An 18,237-nucleotide genomic window follows, 5' to 3' on the forward strand; every position below is an offset into this window, starting at 1 on the left:
ATAATTAGTGGCTGGGCAATTTGCTTTGACTCCACACACTGGCATAACATTTTCCCCTTTACTTTCACATATATTATGAAGCATCTAGCAGGCTGCCACAACAATGAGAATGTTGCTTTTTCTGCTGAGATCTAACCTTTGACTTTATAAAAGCGTGTGCTAAAAAAAAAATCAACCTTAATAAATTAGACCTAATCTCATAGTCGAGCCATGGCCTTAGATTCTAAGGCTGGAAGAGACTATTCTGATCATCTAGACCAATGTTTCTCAACCTTTTTTTTATAAAGCATCCCTACCCCCCCCTCCCCAAAATTGTAAGTGCTCCTAGTACCTACAGTTCTCAGACACGCACAATTTTTTTCTACCACTGCAACACGTTTGTTTAAACCACTTAATCACAGCCGGGTGGGTAATGAAATTTTTGGGTGTAAAAAGTACAAAAATAATAAAGCGCTGTAAAACTTAAAACAAAAATTCAGTTTTCTCCAAATTTCAGTTGTGTTGATGTACCCCCCCCCCCCAGACTTCTTGAGTACCCCTAAAGACACTCATTCCACTGGTTGAGAAACACTGATCTAGACTGACCTCCTGAATAACAGAGGCCAGCAAACTTCACAAAATAATTTCTAGTGTAGATCTGCAAGGAAAAAAAATATCCAATCTTGATTTAAAAATTCTCAGTGATGGGGAATCCACTAGGAGTCTTGGTAAATGGTTGCGAAGGTTAATTGCACTCACTGATAAAAATGTATACCTTATTTCCATACTGAATTTGCAGCTGCCAGATTGTGTTACACCTTTCGCTGCTAGACTGAAGAACCCATTATTACATGTGCTCCCCTTTTATGTACTTATAGACTGTAATCCACTCACTTTTCAACCATTTATTTGTTAAGCTAAAATTGAGCTCTTCGAGTCTATCACCGTCCATAATGTATATTATATAATCCTTTAATCATTCTCATAGCTCGACTCTAAAACCTCTCCAACTTATCAACATCCTTCCTAAATTGTGGGCATTAGAACTGAAAACAGTTTTCCAACAGTTGTGGCACCAGTACCAAACACAGAGGTAAAATAACCTCTGTGCTCCTCCTTATGATACTCCTCTTTCTCCCAGGATTGCATTAGCCCTTTTAGCCATAGTGCTGCACTGGGAGCTCATGTTCAGATAAATATCCCTCATGACTCCAAAAATCTTTTTCAGAGTCCCTGGTTCCCAGGATTGAGTCTCCCCACCATCTCAGGATGACCTTGGCTTTTGGAGGAAAATCACTACAGTAAAACTCCAATAGTTCGGCATCCAATAGTCCGGCACTCCTGATAGTCCGGCATCAAAATGGCAAGAGCCTAGTGAGTGAGCTTCGGCAAAAAAGGAGTCACAAGGCAACAGCGGCAGCAGCTAAATTGAGCAAAAAGTGTAAAAAACGCTTTAAAAAACTAAAACATTACAGTATACTGTATACAGTATGTACAATAAAAAGGGTTAAGAACACTTTATATACAGTATATAATGTATACAGTATATATATAACCAGTTTATAGTACCTCCTGATAGTCCGGCATATCTGATAATCCGGCACCACCTAGGTCCCATAGGTTCCGGATTATCGGAAGTCTACTGTACTTCTCTTTTAAAATCTTGCTTTCTTGAATTAAAGCTCCCCATTCTATCTTGCAAGGGAATTTGTGACTACCGTATTTTCCGGCGTATAGGGCGACTGGGTGTATAAGACGACCCCCTATCTTTTTAATTAAAAGATAGGGTTTCATCTTATACCCCAGCGCCCTTCCGCCTCCTTTGCTCCCGGTGTCCCTGGTCTGCTGGAGATGGTCCCCAGCAGACCAGAGGCACCGGGAGCAAAGCCGCCAGGAGCGCCTGGGCTCCCCCCGCCGGAGCCCCTCCGCGGCTTTGAAAGCCTCGGGGGAAGCCGGCGGGGGGGCATCCCAGGCGCGCATGGGCTGCCCGCCCGCCGGAGCCCCTCCGCGGCTTTGAAAGCCTCGGGGGAAGCCGGCGGGGGGGCATCCCAGGCGCGCATGGGCTGCCCCCCCTCCGGAGCCCCGCGGAGGGGCTCCGGAGGGGGGGCAGCCCATGCGCGCCTGGGATGCCCCCCCGCCGGCTTCCCCCGAGGCTTTCAAAGCCGCGGAGGGGCTCCGGCGGGCGGGCAGCCCATGCGCGCCTGGGATGCCCAGCCGCCGGCTTCCCCCGAGGCTTTCAAAGCCGCGGAGGGGCTCCGGCGGGCGGGCAGCCCATGCGCGCCTGGGATGCCCAGCCGCCGGCTTCCCCCGAGGCTTTCAAAGCCGCGGAGGGGCTCTGGCGGGCGGGCAGCCCATGCGCGCCTGGGATGCCCCCCCGCCGGCTTCCCCCGAGGCTTTCAAAGCCGCGGAGGGGCTCCGGAGGGGGGGCAGCCCATGCGCGCCTGGGATGCCCCCCCGCCGGCTTCCCCCGAGGCTTTCAAAGCCGCGGAGGGGCTCCGGCGGGCGGGCAGCCCATGCGCGCCTGGGATGCCCCCCCGCCGGCTTCCCCCGAGGCTTTCAAAGCCGCGGAGGGGCTCCGGAGGGGGGGCAGCCCATGCGCGCCTGGGATGCCCCCCCGCCGGCTTCCCCCGAGGCTTTCAAAGCCGCGGAGGGGCTCCGGCGGCGGGGCATCCGGCGTACAAGACGACCCCCGATTTTTGGGGGATGTTTTTTAACTTCAGAGGTCGTCTTGTACGCCGGAATATACGGTATGCTTTTTCCTGTTTTATACTTTAACAGGAACAGAGCACTTGTGGGATTCTTGTGATTATATACAAAATATGAAGTGCTACAAAAGTGTTACTGATTTCCATTTACCAAAACATTTTACTAATAGCACAATTAAACCACAATTTTGAAGTAAAAAGCAAAGTTACAGTACAATAAAAGTGGCCAATTCAGGACTGGCATACCCATTTTCATATCCACTTCTGCCTTCTTTATTTCTTTCCTTGCAATGCCTTTAAATGATGACATGATATATGGATACATTCTGTTAAGAGAGAATGGTAAAATCATTATGAGCTGCATTTTCAGCACACATCAGAGCAGTCACAGGAGCAAACAAATGGGCTGGAGAGTGGGTTCTGACACCCTGTGAGGTGGGAGTTTCCCAGAACTCAGTCTGTAGGCTGAGCCTGGAAGTCTGCACTGCAATTAAAAAGCCCTGTGGTCCAAACCCCACAGGGCCGAGTCCATAAGCACATGAAGTAGAGGTGTGTGTGTGTGGGAAGGGGTGCCGCAGTATCCCCCAGTTTTCCAACCGGCTTCTCTACACCCAGGGGGCAGCCCCTCCAAAGTCCCATTGACCCCAGGTCCTGGACTCCTGGTGGGTTCCTCCACTGTCCTGCTAACCCCACCAGTTACAGCACCCTTTGGGGTCCTGCTGCTTGCTGTTCTCACAGGCTCTGCAGCCTGCTGTCGATAGGGTCCAGGACACCAGCTCTGGAAAATGCACTACTGTTTCAGGTCCTGCTATCAGCTCAGGACTCCGCTGCTACTTCCAGCTGTGGGAGTAGACTGCCATTACTAGCAATAGCGTCTGGTCCCTCCCATCTGGTAACTCTAGGTGTGACCCCAGCCTGGGGTGGTGAGGGATGCAAAACGGTTTTAGGGAGGGCCCAGCCCGGCTGAGGAATCCCACTCTAAAAGCGCCCGGCTGAGGAATCCCACTCTAAAAGGCCCAGCTGAGGAATCCCACTCTAAAAATAGTTCCAGAGCCACTTGCCAAGTCAGCTGGCATGGACGAGTAGAGGGTTTTTAATTGCAACGTAGAAATGCCCTGAATCCTTAAGCACACTGGCACTGGGTACATTATCTCTCATTAGACCTAATCACCTCACTAAACCAAACACTGACGCTATGGTATTTATCCAAAAGGTACTGTGTAAGCTATCGTATGAAAGCTAATAACACACTGTTCATTATCATTATAAAATGCATGTGTTATTATATGTGAAGTTACGAATTCCCTCTGTCTGATGTTACCAGAACCTGTTTAAAACCAGACAGGTGCACAACATGTTTGTCCTGGACAAAGGAATGTGGATTTCCCTCCGTTTACATATTAGGAATAAACCAAGACATCCTGCATCAGCTCTGGACACAGGCTTTGTCTACATTATAAACCTTTTGGTGACAAGGCTGTGTCAGCACAGCTTTGTTGCTAAAAGTCAGGCAGCATAGCTGCTGTATGTCAACTCTTTTGCCTACAAAATACTTTTACCCCTATGAGCAGCGGGTGCAAGTGTTCGAGCTGACTAAAAGCTGTTCACAACCCACACTACATCCACACTTTTCTCAGCAAAACTAGTGTCTTTCAGGGAGAAGATAGCTCCTCTGAATGACAAAAGTTTTGGCATCCAATTGCCTGTGTAGATGCAGCCACAGAGAAAGCACATGACCCCTGCACCACAGTGACACAGGAGACTGAATCCAGAGGAGACATTCTTCCCTGGCAAAACAAAGAAAATTCCTTTGGGGATAAAAGGAATGGAAAGAGACTCCATTTTAGGAGACAAAGAAACCAAACAATCTGATCTCTCTGGTGGATCCCAGGCAGTAAAATCTGGAAAGGCGACTGTGGGTGAAAGGAACCATGTGGAACGTCTGTATCTTTTAAAAGTTTAGCTTTTAGATGTGTATTTTTACTTTTATTTGCTTGTAACCATCTCTACCTTTATCCTTTTTACTGGGTAATACTTAATCCATGTTCTTTTGTTGCTAAACTCATTTTACTTCCATTAAAAATCATCAGAGCTGAGTATGTTCAGTGAAGCGTGTGCTAGAAAGCTGACCAATTGGATTATTTCACTGTCTCTTAACAGGCAGCAAACTTAGCACTTTCTCTGTGAGAGGCAAGTGAAAAGAACTGGTCCCTGCAGTAAGGTGACTGCAGGAGGCCGGACAGATACTAAAGTCAGTCTGCAAAGAGTAATCAGGCTGGACAAAGACAGCATGAGGCTTGTGGACTGCTGGCAGCTGTTGGCATCAGAGCTCTGGACAAAATTCTATAACCACAAGATATCCAGATTTACAAAACAACCCCTTGCTGGCCTGGGTGAATTACAACATGTCAGTTTAACACATACCAACACAACTATATCAACCCTTTGGAGCACCTGACTGCTCCCCTTACTCGTGCACCTATCACTCAAGCCAAATGCACTAAATGAACCAGCAGAATTTGACATTACCTGCTTAATATCATTTATAAAAGGAATTTGTACTTCAAGTAACAAGTATGCAATTCTATATATAAAGCAGCAGATTTTAAAAAGTCAGGGGACAACTTTCATAACAGTATAATATTTAACGTCAATTACTTTTTACACACTGCCACCTGTTTACATGCATGTTTTTATTATTGTCAGCACAATAACTTTAATGACTCTAATTTCAAATTAAAGAATGGCCTATAACCAAAAGTGGACACATTTGTAAACATAATGGTCACTATGCAGATTTATGTTTTAATACCTTGCTGTCCTTTTGATTGCTGCCAAACTGCTCAGTGGAGGAAACTAAGATGGAAAAAGATGTCTTTATGACAACTTTGCATGTAAGAGATTGAACTGGAGTGGTTTTGTATTTAAAAAAATCAGCAATATTGTGATCTCAAGAATTAGTTTGATGTTTGGAAAAACTACTAATTGCTAGAACAGGAAGCTTTTTTTTACAGATAAACCTGAAATGGGAAAGGGTCCTGAGACATCAAGAATGATCTAACATGCTGGGATATAGTCATATGATGCTGTAAACATCTGAAAAGTGAATTAGTCTCATTACTAGGACCTGATGTACATTTACAATTTAGGCTGACATAACTCAGAATGTGACAATCCACTCTATGCTGTCCTAGCCCTTCCCAACCAGTGCAAATACAGCTAGGTTGATGGAAGGATGCTTCTGTCAACCTAATTACTGTTCTTCAGGGAGATGAGTAATCTTTAGCAATGGAAAAATTCTCTGGAGTACTGTAGAAAGTGTCTATGCTATGGTGTTGCTGCACCATATCCATGTCACTGCAGTGCCCATAGTGTAGACAGGTCTGTGGTTCCCTTTAACTAATGATTCAGAAGAGTGTATACACTGTATATTATCAATTTATTCTGTTTAAACAACATGAAGTATAAGCTATCTATAAACATGGAAATGAGTAACTGTCAGTGGATCTGTTATAATATGGAACTACAAAAACAACTGGAGAAAAGATTTCATGAATATCTAATTATTTTGAAGACTCTGATCTAAACAGTAAGCATTTAAATAAAAATCTAGCTATGCAAAGAAAAGTAGTAAATTGAGTGAAGTTTCACTTGAACATTTCTTCTGGTACCAAGTTTGAAGTTAAGTAGTCATGTATTTTGGAACTGAACTGAGATTTGTGGATGAAAATACTGTTTAAAAATAAGACTGACCAAGGACTTGAGATTTCTATGAAACTACCTTGCAAAAACAATGAGAAATTTCCAAACTGTAAATAATAAATAATAATAATAATTAGGTAAGTTACTTGTCACTTAATGTTGCACTGGTAAATTTAACATAGTATTGTAGTTGATGTTTCTCCTATCATTTATATACAAGCTGTGGCTCGGAGTCCTTGAATTAATCTGCTTAGCCCTTTTATTATTGTTTCAAGAGGTTCATGAACATTTGCCAGACCAGCCTTAAAGTCTTTTGGCCATCCTTTCACATGTATGATAATGATAAACCATAATGATACAGTAAACAGGAAGACATTTAAAGCTACTAGAGAGATAGTCAGCTTCCAATATCTTGCAGTATAAATATGTGTTAACATTAGCTTTAAAAAATAAAAAATAAAGGATGTCTCACTTCCAAATGAGACAATTATTAATCAACGTGTTTTAAGAGATACAGTGGGTGAGGTAATATTTGTTATTGGACCAACTTCTGCTAGGGAGAGACAAGCTTTTGAGCGACAGAGTTCTTTGGGTCATTTTGTCTGCTATGCTTCTTTCTTTTAGTTCTTGTACAAGGGAAAATTAGTCAGATGTTATAGCTCCATCTACTGAACCAAAGAGGAAGAAAAAAATCACAGGGGGACCTAACTGCAATGTAATTATCCCCCATAACTAATTTCATAATTAAAAAAAGCAGAAAGTCTGTGTGGATTGAGGAAAGAGCAACAGAAAATATTGTTACATAATTGTTTTTCTCAACTCTCAGTCTCCTATACAGGAACATCTCACTCTCCTACACAGGAACATGCAGAAGTACTATTAAATGTACCAACCAGTATTAAAAGTAGTAGTGAATTTACCATACCTAAAATAGCAACCTGTAGGTGCCTATGTGACAGAATTATAAATGAATACAGATACATTTATGAAAATTTGAACTCTAATAGAGAGAGATTGTCATGTAGACTGTAAGCCAAGTTTTGAATGCACAGTGTTCAATTCAGCAGGATATTTTAGCTGTTGTGGTTTTCATAGTGCATTTTCTTGATGCACAGTGACAATTTGCGCCCTCTTTAATGTCATCTGATTTCATGACAAAGGCTGGAGAGGAAAGGTTAATATGAAGTTCACTGAAAACTGTAGGAATGGCATCTGGAAGGTAAACAGAAATAATCTTGTTCAGAAAAAAAGTGTGTAGCCAGGAGTATCAGCAAGCAGAGAGGTTACATGGCTGAGGATGGGGAGGGAGATGTGGTTACTGAAGTGGAAACTTCCACAAGCTCATGGAAGTTAAGGAGACAAATATATTGAGCCAAGGATTAACTGTAAGAAGGCCATTTGATCTAGTTTGACCTGACTTTTCTTCAAGAGTTCTGTGGGCTGGGTGAAAAAAAAGATTAGGTGTGTAAACAGTCAACCTATGACAGAAAAATGAAAGTGCGCGATGGGCTACATGGTTCATTATTATATTGCAGAATACAGACAACGATTGCATCTACCTACAGGCAATTACTTCAATGAAAGCCTGAAGAATTAGTACATTTGATGAGAAATTTCTTGGTGAAATGTGCACACCTGGAGTGTGGATGGGGTTTATACTGACTGCCAAGAAGCAGAAGTTACCAGGCAGATGAAGGGAAAGTTATCTATACAGAATAATATACAAAGTATTCAGTGGTGAGGAAAATTACAGAAGCCACTCTTTACTGGCAGAGATCAAAAATCCTTACACGGAAAACATCATGGTGAAATGTGGCCACAATTATTTCCCACACAAGCCTAGGAGGTTACAGAGCAGGCCTTACCAACCACCAGTCTTTCCAAATTGTTGGTTGACAGATGAAGGCTATAGAAAGAAATGAGTCATGCTGACAAGCACAAGGTGTCAGAAAATGGTTCTGAGGTAGAGTAGAACAAGGAACCTCACTAGACTGGAAAACTAGACATTAGGGCTACGTCTACACTGGCACCCTTTTCCGGAAATGCTTAAAACGGAACAGTTTTCCCTTATAAGTATTTCTGGAAAAAACGAGTCCACATTGGCAGGATGCTTTTCTGGAAAAGCACTTTTTCCAGAAAAGCATCCGTGCCAATGTAGATGCGCTTTTCCGCAAAAAAGCCCCAATCGTCATTTTCGCGATCGGGGCTTTTTTGCAGAAAAGAAAGCTGTGCTCTCTACACTGGCCCTTTTCCGGAACAGTTTTCCGGAAAAGGACTTTTGCCCGAACGGGAGCAGCATAGTTTTTCCGGAAAAGCACTGATGATTTTACATGAGATGGTCAGTGCTTTTTTGGAAATTCAAGGGGCCAGTGTAGACAGCTGGCAAGTTATTCCGGAAAAGTGGCTGATTTCCGGAATAAGTGGCCAGTGTAGACACAGCCTAGGTGTCCACATTTGGGGAATGCTGATGGCAATGAGGTGACTTGAAAGGAAGTGATGTCCTTCTCAGGAGAGGTGTGATCCCAAACAGGTGCGAGTTGGAGAGAATATTCTGTTCTCTCCCATTCACAGCACTTCTGCAGTACTTCTAGACTACACACTTCTTTCAAAAGAAGCTTTTTCAAAATAATAATTCGAAAAAGCTTCTTTCGAAAGAGATCGTCTAGACAGCCATTGCTTTTTTTGAAAAAAGCAATCCACTTTTTCGAAAGAGAGCACCCAGGCAATCTGGATGCTCTCTTTCGAAAAAGCCCTGTTTTCATTCATCCTCCCCACCCCCCAGCAGACCAGGCTTTTCTCCAGACGCCTGTGGTGGAGCAGCTGGGGCGCTGCTGCTTGGTCTCGCAGTGCCGCTCTGGGCGCTACTGGACCAACCCAGCAGCACCCCAGCTGTTCTGCCCCAGGCGTCCCTGAGTCAGCCGCTGCTGAAACTGACCAGCACTGACTACAGGAAGCCCGAGGCAGAGTTGCTCTGCCCGGGCTCCTTGGAATCAGCTGCTGATCAGTTTCAGCAGCAGCTGACTTGGGGACGCCTGGAGTTCTTAAGTTGAATCTGTATGTAAGTCGGAACTGGCGTCCAGATTCAGCCTGTTGAAACTGATCAGCGGCTGATTCCAGGAAGCCGGGGGCAGAGCAACTCTGCCTCGGGCTTCCTGTAATCAGCCGCTGGTCAGTTTCAGCAGCGGCTGAATCTGGACACCAGTTCCGACTTACATACAGATTCAACTTAAGAACAAACCTACAGTCCCTATCTTGTACTTAACCCGGGGACTGCCTGTATTCTCATTTTACTGAAAAGTGAGCAAGAGCAGATACAATATGTTAACAAAGGAAACTGACACTGTGTACTTAATACAGCGCAAAATCTCAAGAGAGTCCATTAAAAATGACTGAGAACCAGGATAATGGGCTCAATAATTCAAACGTGATCAGATAAAGAGGGTCATGCAAATGGAACAAGAAAAATACAAAGGAGATTAAAATAGAATAGATGAAATGAATGAAAGTGAATGAAAGAGTGAGTATTCCACATACAGCACCAGGAGCAACTACTGAAGAGGGACATGGGAGGATATTGGGCCTGTCCCTCATGTGACTCCTCTCTGCTCCACCCCTATCTAGCCTGGGGGCAGGCTGGGAAATCTTCCTGTCTTAGGCCTGACCTCACTTCTTCCCATCTTGCCCATTTTAACTCTGCTCCATTCCCGCCCTATCCCTGTCTTACTCCCTCCCCACCTTTTCCCTGTTTCTCCCTGTCTCTTCCCCTCAAGTAACGTGGCCCAGAGGCGTAGTGGGGGTCTGGTGCCAGCAGCATGGTTCCCCCCCCCCCACTGCAGTAACCGGTAGTGGTGGGGGAAGTGGAGCTACCCATCCCCAGGCTGTTCCACTCCTCTGGCTCCTGGCTGTTCCACTCTACTTCCCACTGTCCCACCCCCTGCCCTGAGGAATGTGGCCAGGAGTTGGCAGAGTGGAGTAGGCTATGGCCACATTGCCCAGCTTCCCTCCACGGCTGCCACACTGTGTGGGGGCCCCTGACTCCTTCTGCAGACCCCCACGCCACCCAGAAGATCTGCCTCCTCACCCCCCTCACCCACAGCGTTGGGCAGGGTACCCCCATCATGCCCCCACACAATATCCCTGTACAAGTCTTTTACAATTCTTCAAACACTTCTACAATTATTGGGATATTCATGGCAGTTATTTTTCAGAAGGAACAATACTTCTGGTGCTGTAAAATTGATGTTAATATATAGTTTATGATGAATACTATTACACTACTGCAAGAATATGAACACTGAAGTTATGGTAAGCATCAGTCACAAAGTGGCATATAATGAAACATGCCAGCAGCATCTCATATGCAATCACTTCCCCTTGAGCGACTGACTTGGGGGGCTGCAAATTATAAAAAAAAACCAAACAGTTAACTACCTCTTGTAAATATTGTTCTTTGAGATGTGTTGCTCATGTCCACTGCAATTGGTGGTGCACATGCTGTGCACACAATTGTCCCAGGTTTTTCCCATAGCAGTACCTGTGTAGCCCTCTGGAGCAGCATGGTGGTGTATACAGATCCCTGTTGACCTGCCATCTGCTCAGTTCCTTCTTGTCAGGATACTCTAAGAGAGAGGAGTTGGGCAGGATGTGGAATGGACGTGTGGAACACATCTCAAAAGAACAACAGTTCTGAGAGGAAGGTAACCTTTTTTTTTCTTGAGTAATTTCTCATGTTCATCCCAATAGATGACTCCCAAAATGTTCTCTCAGAGGAGAGGTCACAGTTCACCTGGTTGCCGATTACAGGGCTTCTCTGCCAAAGGCTGCATCATTCCTCACCTGTTGGGTGACGGCACAGTGTGACATGAAGGTGCGGGTGGAAGGCCATGTTGCTGCTTTGCATGTGTCTGGAATAGGGACGCGCATGAGGAATGCTGCAGATGAAGCCTGCACTCTGGTGGAGTGCACTGTCAATGGCAGGGCTGGAATCTTAGGTAAGTTGTAGCCTGTTCCAATGCAAGATGTGATCCATGACAAAATGTGCAAGGAGGAGATGGGAAGCTCTCTCATTCTTTTGGGGTATGTCTACACTACAGCGCTAATTCGAACTAACTTAGTTCGAATTAGTTAATTCGAACTAAGCTAATTCGAACTAACGGATCCTGACTAAAAAACTAGTTCGAATTAGCGTTTTGCTAATTCGAACTAGCATGTCCACATTAAGTGGACCCTGAACCGGGCTTAAGGATGGCCAGAAGCAGTGCCGGCAGGGCATCAGAGAAGAACTTAGAGCATGGAGATGCTGTCTCAGGCTAGCCGAGGGCTGTGCTTAAAGGGTCACGACCCCCACCCCGGACAGACAGTTCTCAGGGGTGCCCCGCTTGCAAAGCAGTCCTGGCTTGGATTGCCCGGACTACCCACACTGGGCACATCACAGCACTCGGCCATCAGACCGGCTGCACTTGCCGCAGGCTGCCATCTGGGGAGAGGGGGCAATTGGGGGGCTGCAGGAGAGCTTCCACCCCAAAAGCCCGCAGAGCCAGCTCAGTCCTCCCCATAGGGGGCTCGTGCCCCATTCCTCCCTCACCTCCTTCCACTTACCCATCCCTAGCCCCTTTTCTTGATGTACAAAATAAAGGACAATTGTGTTCAAAAATGGAATCTGTCTTTATTGAACAAAACTGGGGGAGACTGGGAAAAGGAGGTGGGAGAGGGGAGGGCAACTAAAATGATCAGGGGTTGGGAATAGGTCCCATATGAAGAGAGGCTAAAGAGACTGGGACTTTTCAGCTTAGAAAAGAGGAGGCGGAGGGGGGACAGGATAGAGGTCTCTAAAAGCAGGAGTTGGGTGGAGAGGGTGCATACAGAAAAGTTCTTCATTAGTTCCCATAAAGAAGGACTAGAGGACACCAAAGGAAAGGAATGGGTAGCAGGCTTCAAACTAGTAACAGAAAGTTGTTCTTCACAAAGCAAAGCGTCAACCTGTGGAACTCCTTGCTGCAGGAGGCTGTGAAGGCTACAACTAGAACAGAGTTTAAAGGGAAGTGAGATCAAGTCATGGAGGTTGGGTCCATGGAGTGGTATTAGCCAGGGGGTAGGAGTGGTGTCCCTGCCCAAGGTTTGTGGAAGGCTGGAGAGGGATGGCACGAGACAAATGGCTTGGTCACTGTCTTCGGTCCATCCCCTCCAGGGTCCCTAGGGTTGGCTGCTGTCGGCAGACAGGCTACTGGGCTAGATGGACCTTTGGTCTGACCCAGGACGGCCATTGTAAGCTCAGGGCTCAGGGTCGGGGGTCTCAGTGGACCCCCTTGATTCTCTTGCACACTTGCTCCTGGGTGGCCAGGCTGGCAGCTCTCCTGCCCTAGCCGGCCACTTTCCTGTGCCTAGTGCGGAGGCTGTGGACGAGGTCCACGATGTCCGCACTAGCCCAGGCAGGTGCCCGCCTCTTGCGGTCCCGAGAGCCGCCAGCCTGGTCCCGGGAAGAGGGGGAGGGCTGAGGGGGCATTGGGTGGGTGGCTCGATCCGTGCCAGGTGCAGGGTCTGCTGGCTGGGTGCTGGCAGGCTTGCACCTGGCACGGGCACCGTAGCCAGCCCGTGCCCCTTTAAGGGCTCCGGGGCCGGGAGGGGGGCAGATGAGTTTCCCTGGTGTTGGCCAGAGTGGCCACCAGGGAAACCTGGGGAGGGCTAGCCTCCCACTAGTTCGAATTAAGGGGTTACACACCCCTTAATTCGAACTAGCTAGTTCGAACTAGGCTTAATCCTCGTGGAATGAGGTTTTCCTAGTTCGAACTAAGCGCTCCGCTAGTTCGAATTAAGTTCCAACTAGCGGAGTGCTTGTGTAGCGCCTATCAAAGTTAGTTCGAACTAACGTCCCTAAATGATTAGGGGGCTGGAGCACATGACTTATGAACTAGCTTTGTAGTGTAGACATACCCTAGGTGATTGTAATAAAGAGCAGTGGTGACTTACGAAATGGCTTTGTGCACTCAATGAGGAGGGCTAGGGGCAAGCCTGACATCCAATGGAATGGAGCATTTATCTCTGTTCTGGCACATGGGTTAGGGAGAAGACACAGGTAAAAACATGTCCTGGTTCACATGCAAGTGGGAGACCACGTTGGGTACTAGTGCTGGCTGAGGGCGTAGCTGCACTCGGTCTTTATGAGAGACCATGTGAGGGAGCATGTGAGGGGGCTCAGAAGTATATGCTTTGAGTTCAAGATCCTTCTAGATTAGATTATAGCCACCAGAAAGGCCACCTTCCCAGAAATGTAGGACAGATGGCAGAGGGTTCAAATGGAGGACCCATGAGCCTGGGCAGGACTAGGCTTAGGTCCAACTGAGGAGTGGGTCCTCTAGGTAGGCACTTGTGAATGCAAGAGATGCTCCAACAACAATAGGAACTGTTTAGAAAAGCTAAACATGGGTCCGGATTTAATGCATGGGAGGGTTCTGAGGGAGTTGGCAAGTGTCACTGCGGCGTCTTTGGCCATTATCTTTGAAAACTCGTGGAGATCAGGACAGATCCCAAAAGACTGGAAAAAGGCAAACGTAGTGCCCATCTTTAAAAAAGGGAAGGAGGACAATTCAGGGAACTACAGACCTATCGGCCTTACCTCAGTCCCTAGAAAAATCATGGAGGGAAACCTCAAGGAATCCATTTTGAAGCACTTGGAAGAGGGGAAAGTGATCAGGAATAGTCAACATGGATTCACGAAGGGCAAGTCATGCCTGACCAATCTGATTAGCTTCTATGATGAAGTAACTGGCTCTGTAGATATGGGAAAGTCGGTGGATGTGATATACTCTGACTTTAGCAAAGCTTTTGATTCGGTCTCCCACAATATTCTTGCCAGCAAGTTAAGGGAGTACGGATTGGATAAATGGACTATAAGGTGGGCCCAACAGGTAGTGATCAACGTCTCGATGTCAGGTTGGCAGTCAGTTTCTAGGAGAGTGCCCCATCTGTTCTTGGAACAGTTTTGTTCAACATCTTTATTAATGACCTGGATGAGGGGATGGATTGCGCCCTCAGCAAGTTTGCAGATGACACCAATCTAGGGGAAGAGGTAAATATGCTGGAGGGAAGGGATAGGGTCCAGAGTGACCTGGATAGATTAGAGGACTGGGCCAAAAGAAATCTGATGAGGTTTAACAAGGGCAAGTGTAGAGTCCTGCACGTGGGAAGGAAGAATCCCAAGCATTATTACAGGCTGGGGACCAAATGGCTAAGGAGCAGTTCTGCAGAAAAGGACCTGGGATTACAGTGGATGAGAAGCTGGATATGAGTCAACAGTGTGCCCTTGTAGCCAAGCAGGCTAATGGCATATTGGGGTGCATTAGGAGAACATTGCCAGCAGATCCAGAGAAGTGATTATTCCCCTTTATTCGGCTCTGGTAAGGCCACATCTAGAATACTGTGCCCAGTTCTAGGCCCTCCACTATAGAAAGGATATGGACGCATTGGAGAGGGTCCAGCGGAGGGCAATCAAAATGATTAGGGGGCTGGAGCACATGACTTATGAGGAGAAACTGAAGGAGTTTGTTTAGTCTGCAGAAGAGAAGAGTGAGGGAGGACTTGATAGCAGCCTTCAACTTCCTGAAGGGAGGTTCCAAAGAGGCTGGAGAGAGGCTGTTCTCAGTAGTGATGGATGGCAGAACAAGGAGCAATGGTCTCAAGTTACAGTGGGGGAGGTCTAGGTTGGATATTAGGAAAAACTATCTCACTAGGAAGGCGGTGAAGCACTGGAAGCACTAGGAAGGTGGTGGAATCTCCATCCCTAGAGGTTTTTAAGTCTCGGCTTGACAAAGCCCTTGCTGGGTTGATTTAGTTGGGATTGGGCTGGACTTGATGACCTTCTGAGGTCTCTTCCAGCTGTATGATTCTATGATTTTCCAATTTAATCTCACAAACTACACAAAAAGATTATTCGACACACCACTTAATAAGCAACCTCCTGTTATTTATAATGTGTAAAGAAGTTACGTGACAACTGTGAAACACCACAGCGCAACACTACAGAACAATCTAGGATAGAAAATGAATGATTCCACTGTGTTACATGTTTGCCTATCTCCTACTACTCTCTTTAAAACGTTGGTCTACATTCATTCCAAGCCACTCATCTTCACACCCCTTCCTTCTCTAAGGGTACATCTACTCTGCAACACTGTTTTGAAATAACTGGCGATATTCCGAAATAACTTAGTCCGCGTCTACACAGCAGGCAGTTATTTCAAAATAATGTCAAACTACTGTCAAGCTGGAGGACTTCTTACTCCGACTCCTGTAACCCTCATTGTATGAAGAGTAAGGGAAGTCAGTGGAAGAGTGCTCATTTCGAAGTAAGTGCCATGTAGATGCTCCCAATTATGAAATAAGCTATTTCAAAATAAGCTGCGCAAATTGAGCTAAGCCCTGCTGTGTAGACGCACCCTAATTTACCAAATATTTTTACACAATGCCCCTTGAACTCAGAATCTCTTCCCTTTCAACTGTGCCTCATTCAAATCCTTCCATTAACTGCTTTTCTATGAGACCAAGACATGCAGTATCTAACCCAGTTTAATTTTTTTTTACAAACGTATTATCAGTTATTTGGAGATTTAATTTATTTAATTGTATTGTGTGACTGAACTGTTCCTAGCTTAAATATGCACACTCTACACTGCAAACTCTTTCTCTGTTATTAATCTATTCAGTACAGAATATAGTTCACAATTAGTAGGAGCCACTCTCAGTATATCTGGATAAAAGCTAGTAGCTTTGGAAAAGAGAACTATTACTGTAAATCCAAGGCCCTTAACAAAGTTAAGAAAGGCCAGCTGCTCCAGGAAAGCCCTACAGCAGGTCCACCAGGGTAATAAAATAGAGATTGGAAACTTTAAGCCATCTACGAGTACTGGAGGAAAGCCAAGAGTTACTGATCTATAGTCTGAGAAGTCTAAATCGTAGAAGCTAGAGCAAGGGTTGGCAATCTTTGACTCTGAGCTGAGTCTGTTAGGATAATCTGCTGACAGGCAGGCCATGAGAAATTTTGCTTATATTGGCCCCCCACCCCGGCTCCCAGTGGCTGTGGTTTGCCAATGGAAGCTGTGGGGGGCGGCACAGGCTGCAGGAATGTGCTGACTGCTACTTCCCACTGCCTCCATTGTCTGGGAATGGCAAACCTTGTCCTCTAGGAGCTGCAGGGGGCCATGCCTGCGGACAGTCAACATAAGCAAAATATCTCATCACCTGCCAGCTGCTTACTGACAGACTGAGAACCAAAGGTTATTGACCCCTAAACTAGAGTCACGGATCTGACATTTTCCTTTTGATTAGTCATCAGAACACTATGGGTGCATCAAGCTTCTTTCGAAAGAGAGCATCCACACCTCAAAACCGGATTGAAAAAGCGATCTGCTTTTTCAAAAGAGAGCGTCCAGACTGCATGGATGCTCTCTCGAAAGAAAGCCCTGATTCACAGAACGGCCACGAGGGCACCTGTGCATTGATTTGATTGCCTCTTCTTCCGAAAAATGACCCTGTTCTGCATCCACACAGGCCTTTTTCCGAAAGAGCTCTTTCGGAAACCCCCCTGCGTTGAAAACCCCCCCTGCGTTCTTTCAATTTAATTTCGAAAGAACGTGATTGCAGTGTGGATGCAGGTGAAGTTTTTTCAAAAAAAGGGCAGTTTTTTTGAAAAAACCATGTAGTCTAGACATACCCTTTTAACTTAAAGTAGATATATGGTGTTCTCGAGTGTGGACTGCTATAGGTAGTTACACACGTGTTTACACAGCTTGATATAAAATATATTCTAAAAGAGATAGTCTAGTCTGAAAACAGATGCAACTTCCATAAAATCCAGTTGTGTTACGCCAGATAGAATAAATGGGGACTCATCCTGAAGTAATCAATTTATTAATGAAGAAACTGATTTATCCTAGAGGGTGTGTCTAGACTGGCAAGATTTTGCGCAAAAGCAGCTGCTTTTACTCAAAAACTTGCCAGCTGTCTACACTGGCCACTTGAATTTGCGCAAGAGCACTGACTTTGTAATATACAAAATCAGTGCTTCTTGCACAAATACTTTCACGTTCCCGCTCGGGAAAAAGCCGTCTTGCGCAAGAATACTTGTGCAAGTGGGCCAGTGTAGACAGGGAAGAACTGTTTTGCGCAAAAAAGCCCCGATGGCTAAAATAGCGACCGGGGCTTTCTTGAACAAAATCGCATCTAGACTGGCCACGGATGCTTTTGCACAAGAGCAAATCATTTGCGCAAAGGCACTTGCCAATCTAGATGGGCTTTTGTGGAAATATTTGTAACGGAAAAACTTTTCCGTTAAAAGTATTTCCACAAAATCATGCCAGTCTAGACGCAGCCTAAAGTGTCTGAAAACAACACGTAGAGTGGGATTTTCAAAATCACTCCAGGTTGGCCAAACTCTGTTTTCATTTAAGAAAATCTTCTACTTTAATCGGAACAAAGTTAGATCAACACTGAGCACTTGTGCAAAAATTCAACTGGACACTAAGTATTAACTTATGTATTTTAATTCCAAATTCTAAAATATGCCTCTAATCTGTCTTCCTGTTCACAACATTTGCCTCTTTATTTACATATGGGTGAAACTATCTGGCTGTGCTTTCAGCTATAAGTTTTCCTTGTCTTGGACCACCATGGTAGTCACAGAGGGAAGACTAAGGGCTTCAGCAGGGTAATGCACTCTATGGGGGTGTGATTGCTATAGCACACCAACATTCTGTACATTATTTGGTCCAAGTAGACTCTGCTGGTGAACACTAAATGAACCTTTCATCCAGTATAGTGCACACCCAATATGTGTGTATACTAATCATTCTAGTGCAAG

General features: G+C 45.6%; 1 protein-coding gene across 10 annotated transcripts in view; it reads right to left on the minus strand.

The window, feature by feature from the left end:
• The window catches only part of MORC1 (MORC family CW-type zinc finger 1), a 99,978-nt gene that overhangs the window by 52,352 nt on the left and 29,389 nt on the right, over nucleotides 1–18,237 (minus strand). For all 10 annotated transcript variants that reach the window (XM_075908448.1, XM_075908392.1, XM_075908401.1 and 7 more), the window contains one exon: nucleotides 2,931–3,010. In XM_075908448.1, coding sequence (XP_075764563.1) covers nucleotides 2,931–3,010 — 80 coding nt within the window. The remainder of the gene's footprint in view (nucleotides 1–2,930; nucleotides 3,011–18,237) is intronic.

Source organism: Pelodiscus sinensis, chromosome 1 (assembly GCF_049634645.1).
Source record: "Pelodiscus sinensis isolate JC-2024 chromosome 1, ASM4963464v1, whole genome shotgun sequence".
Classification (NCBI taxonomy): Eukaryota; Metazoa; Chordata; order Testudines; family Trionychidae; genus Pelodiscus; species Pelodiscus sinensis.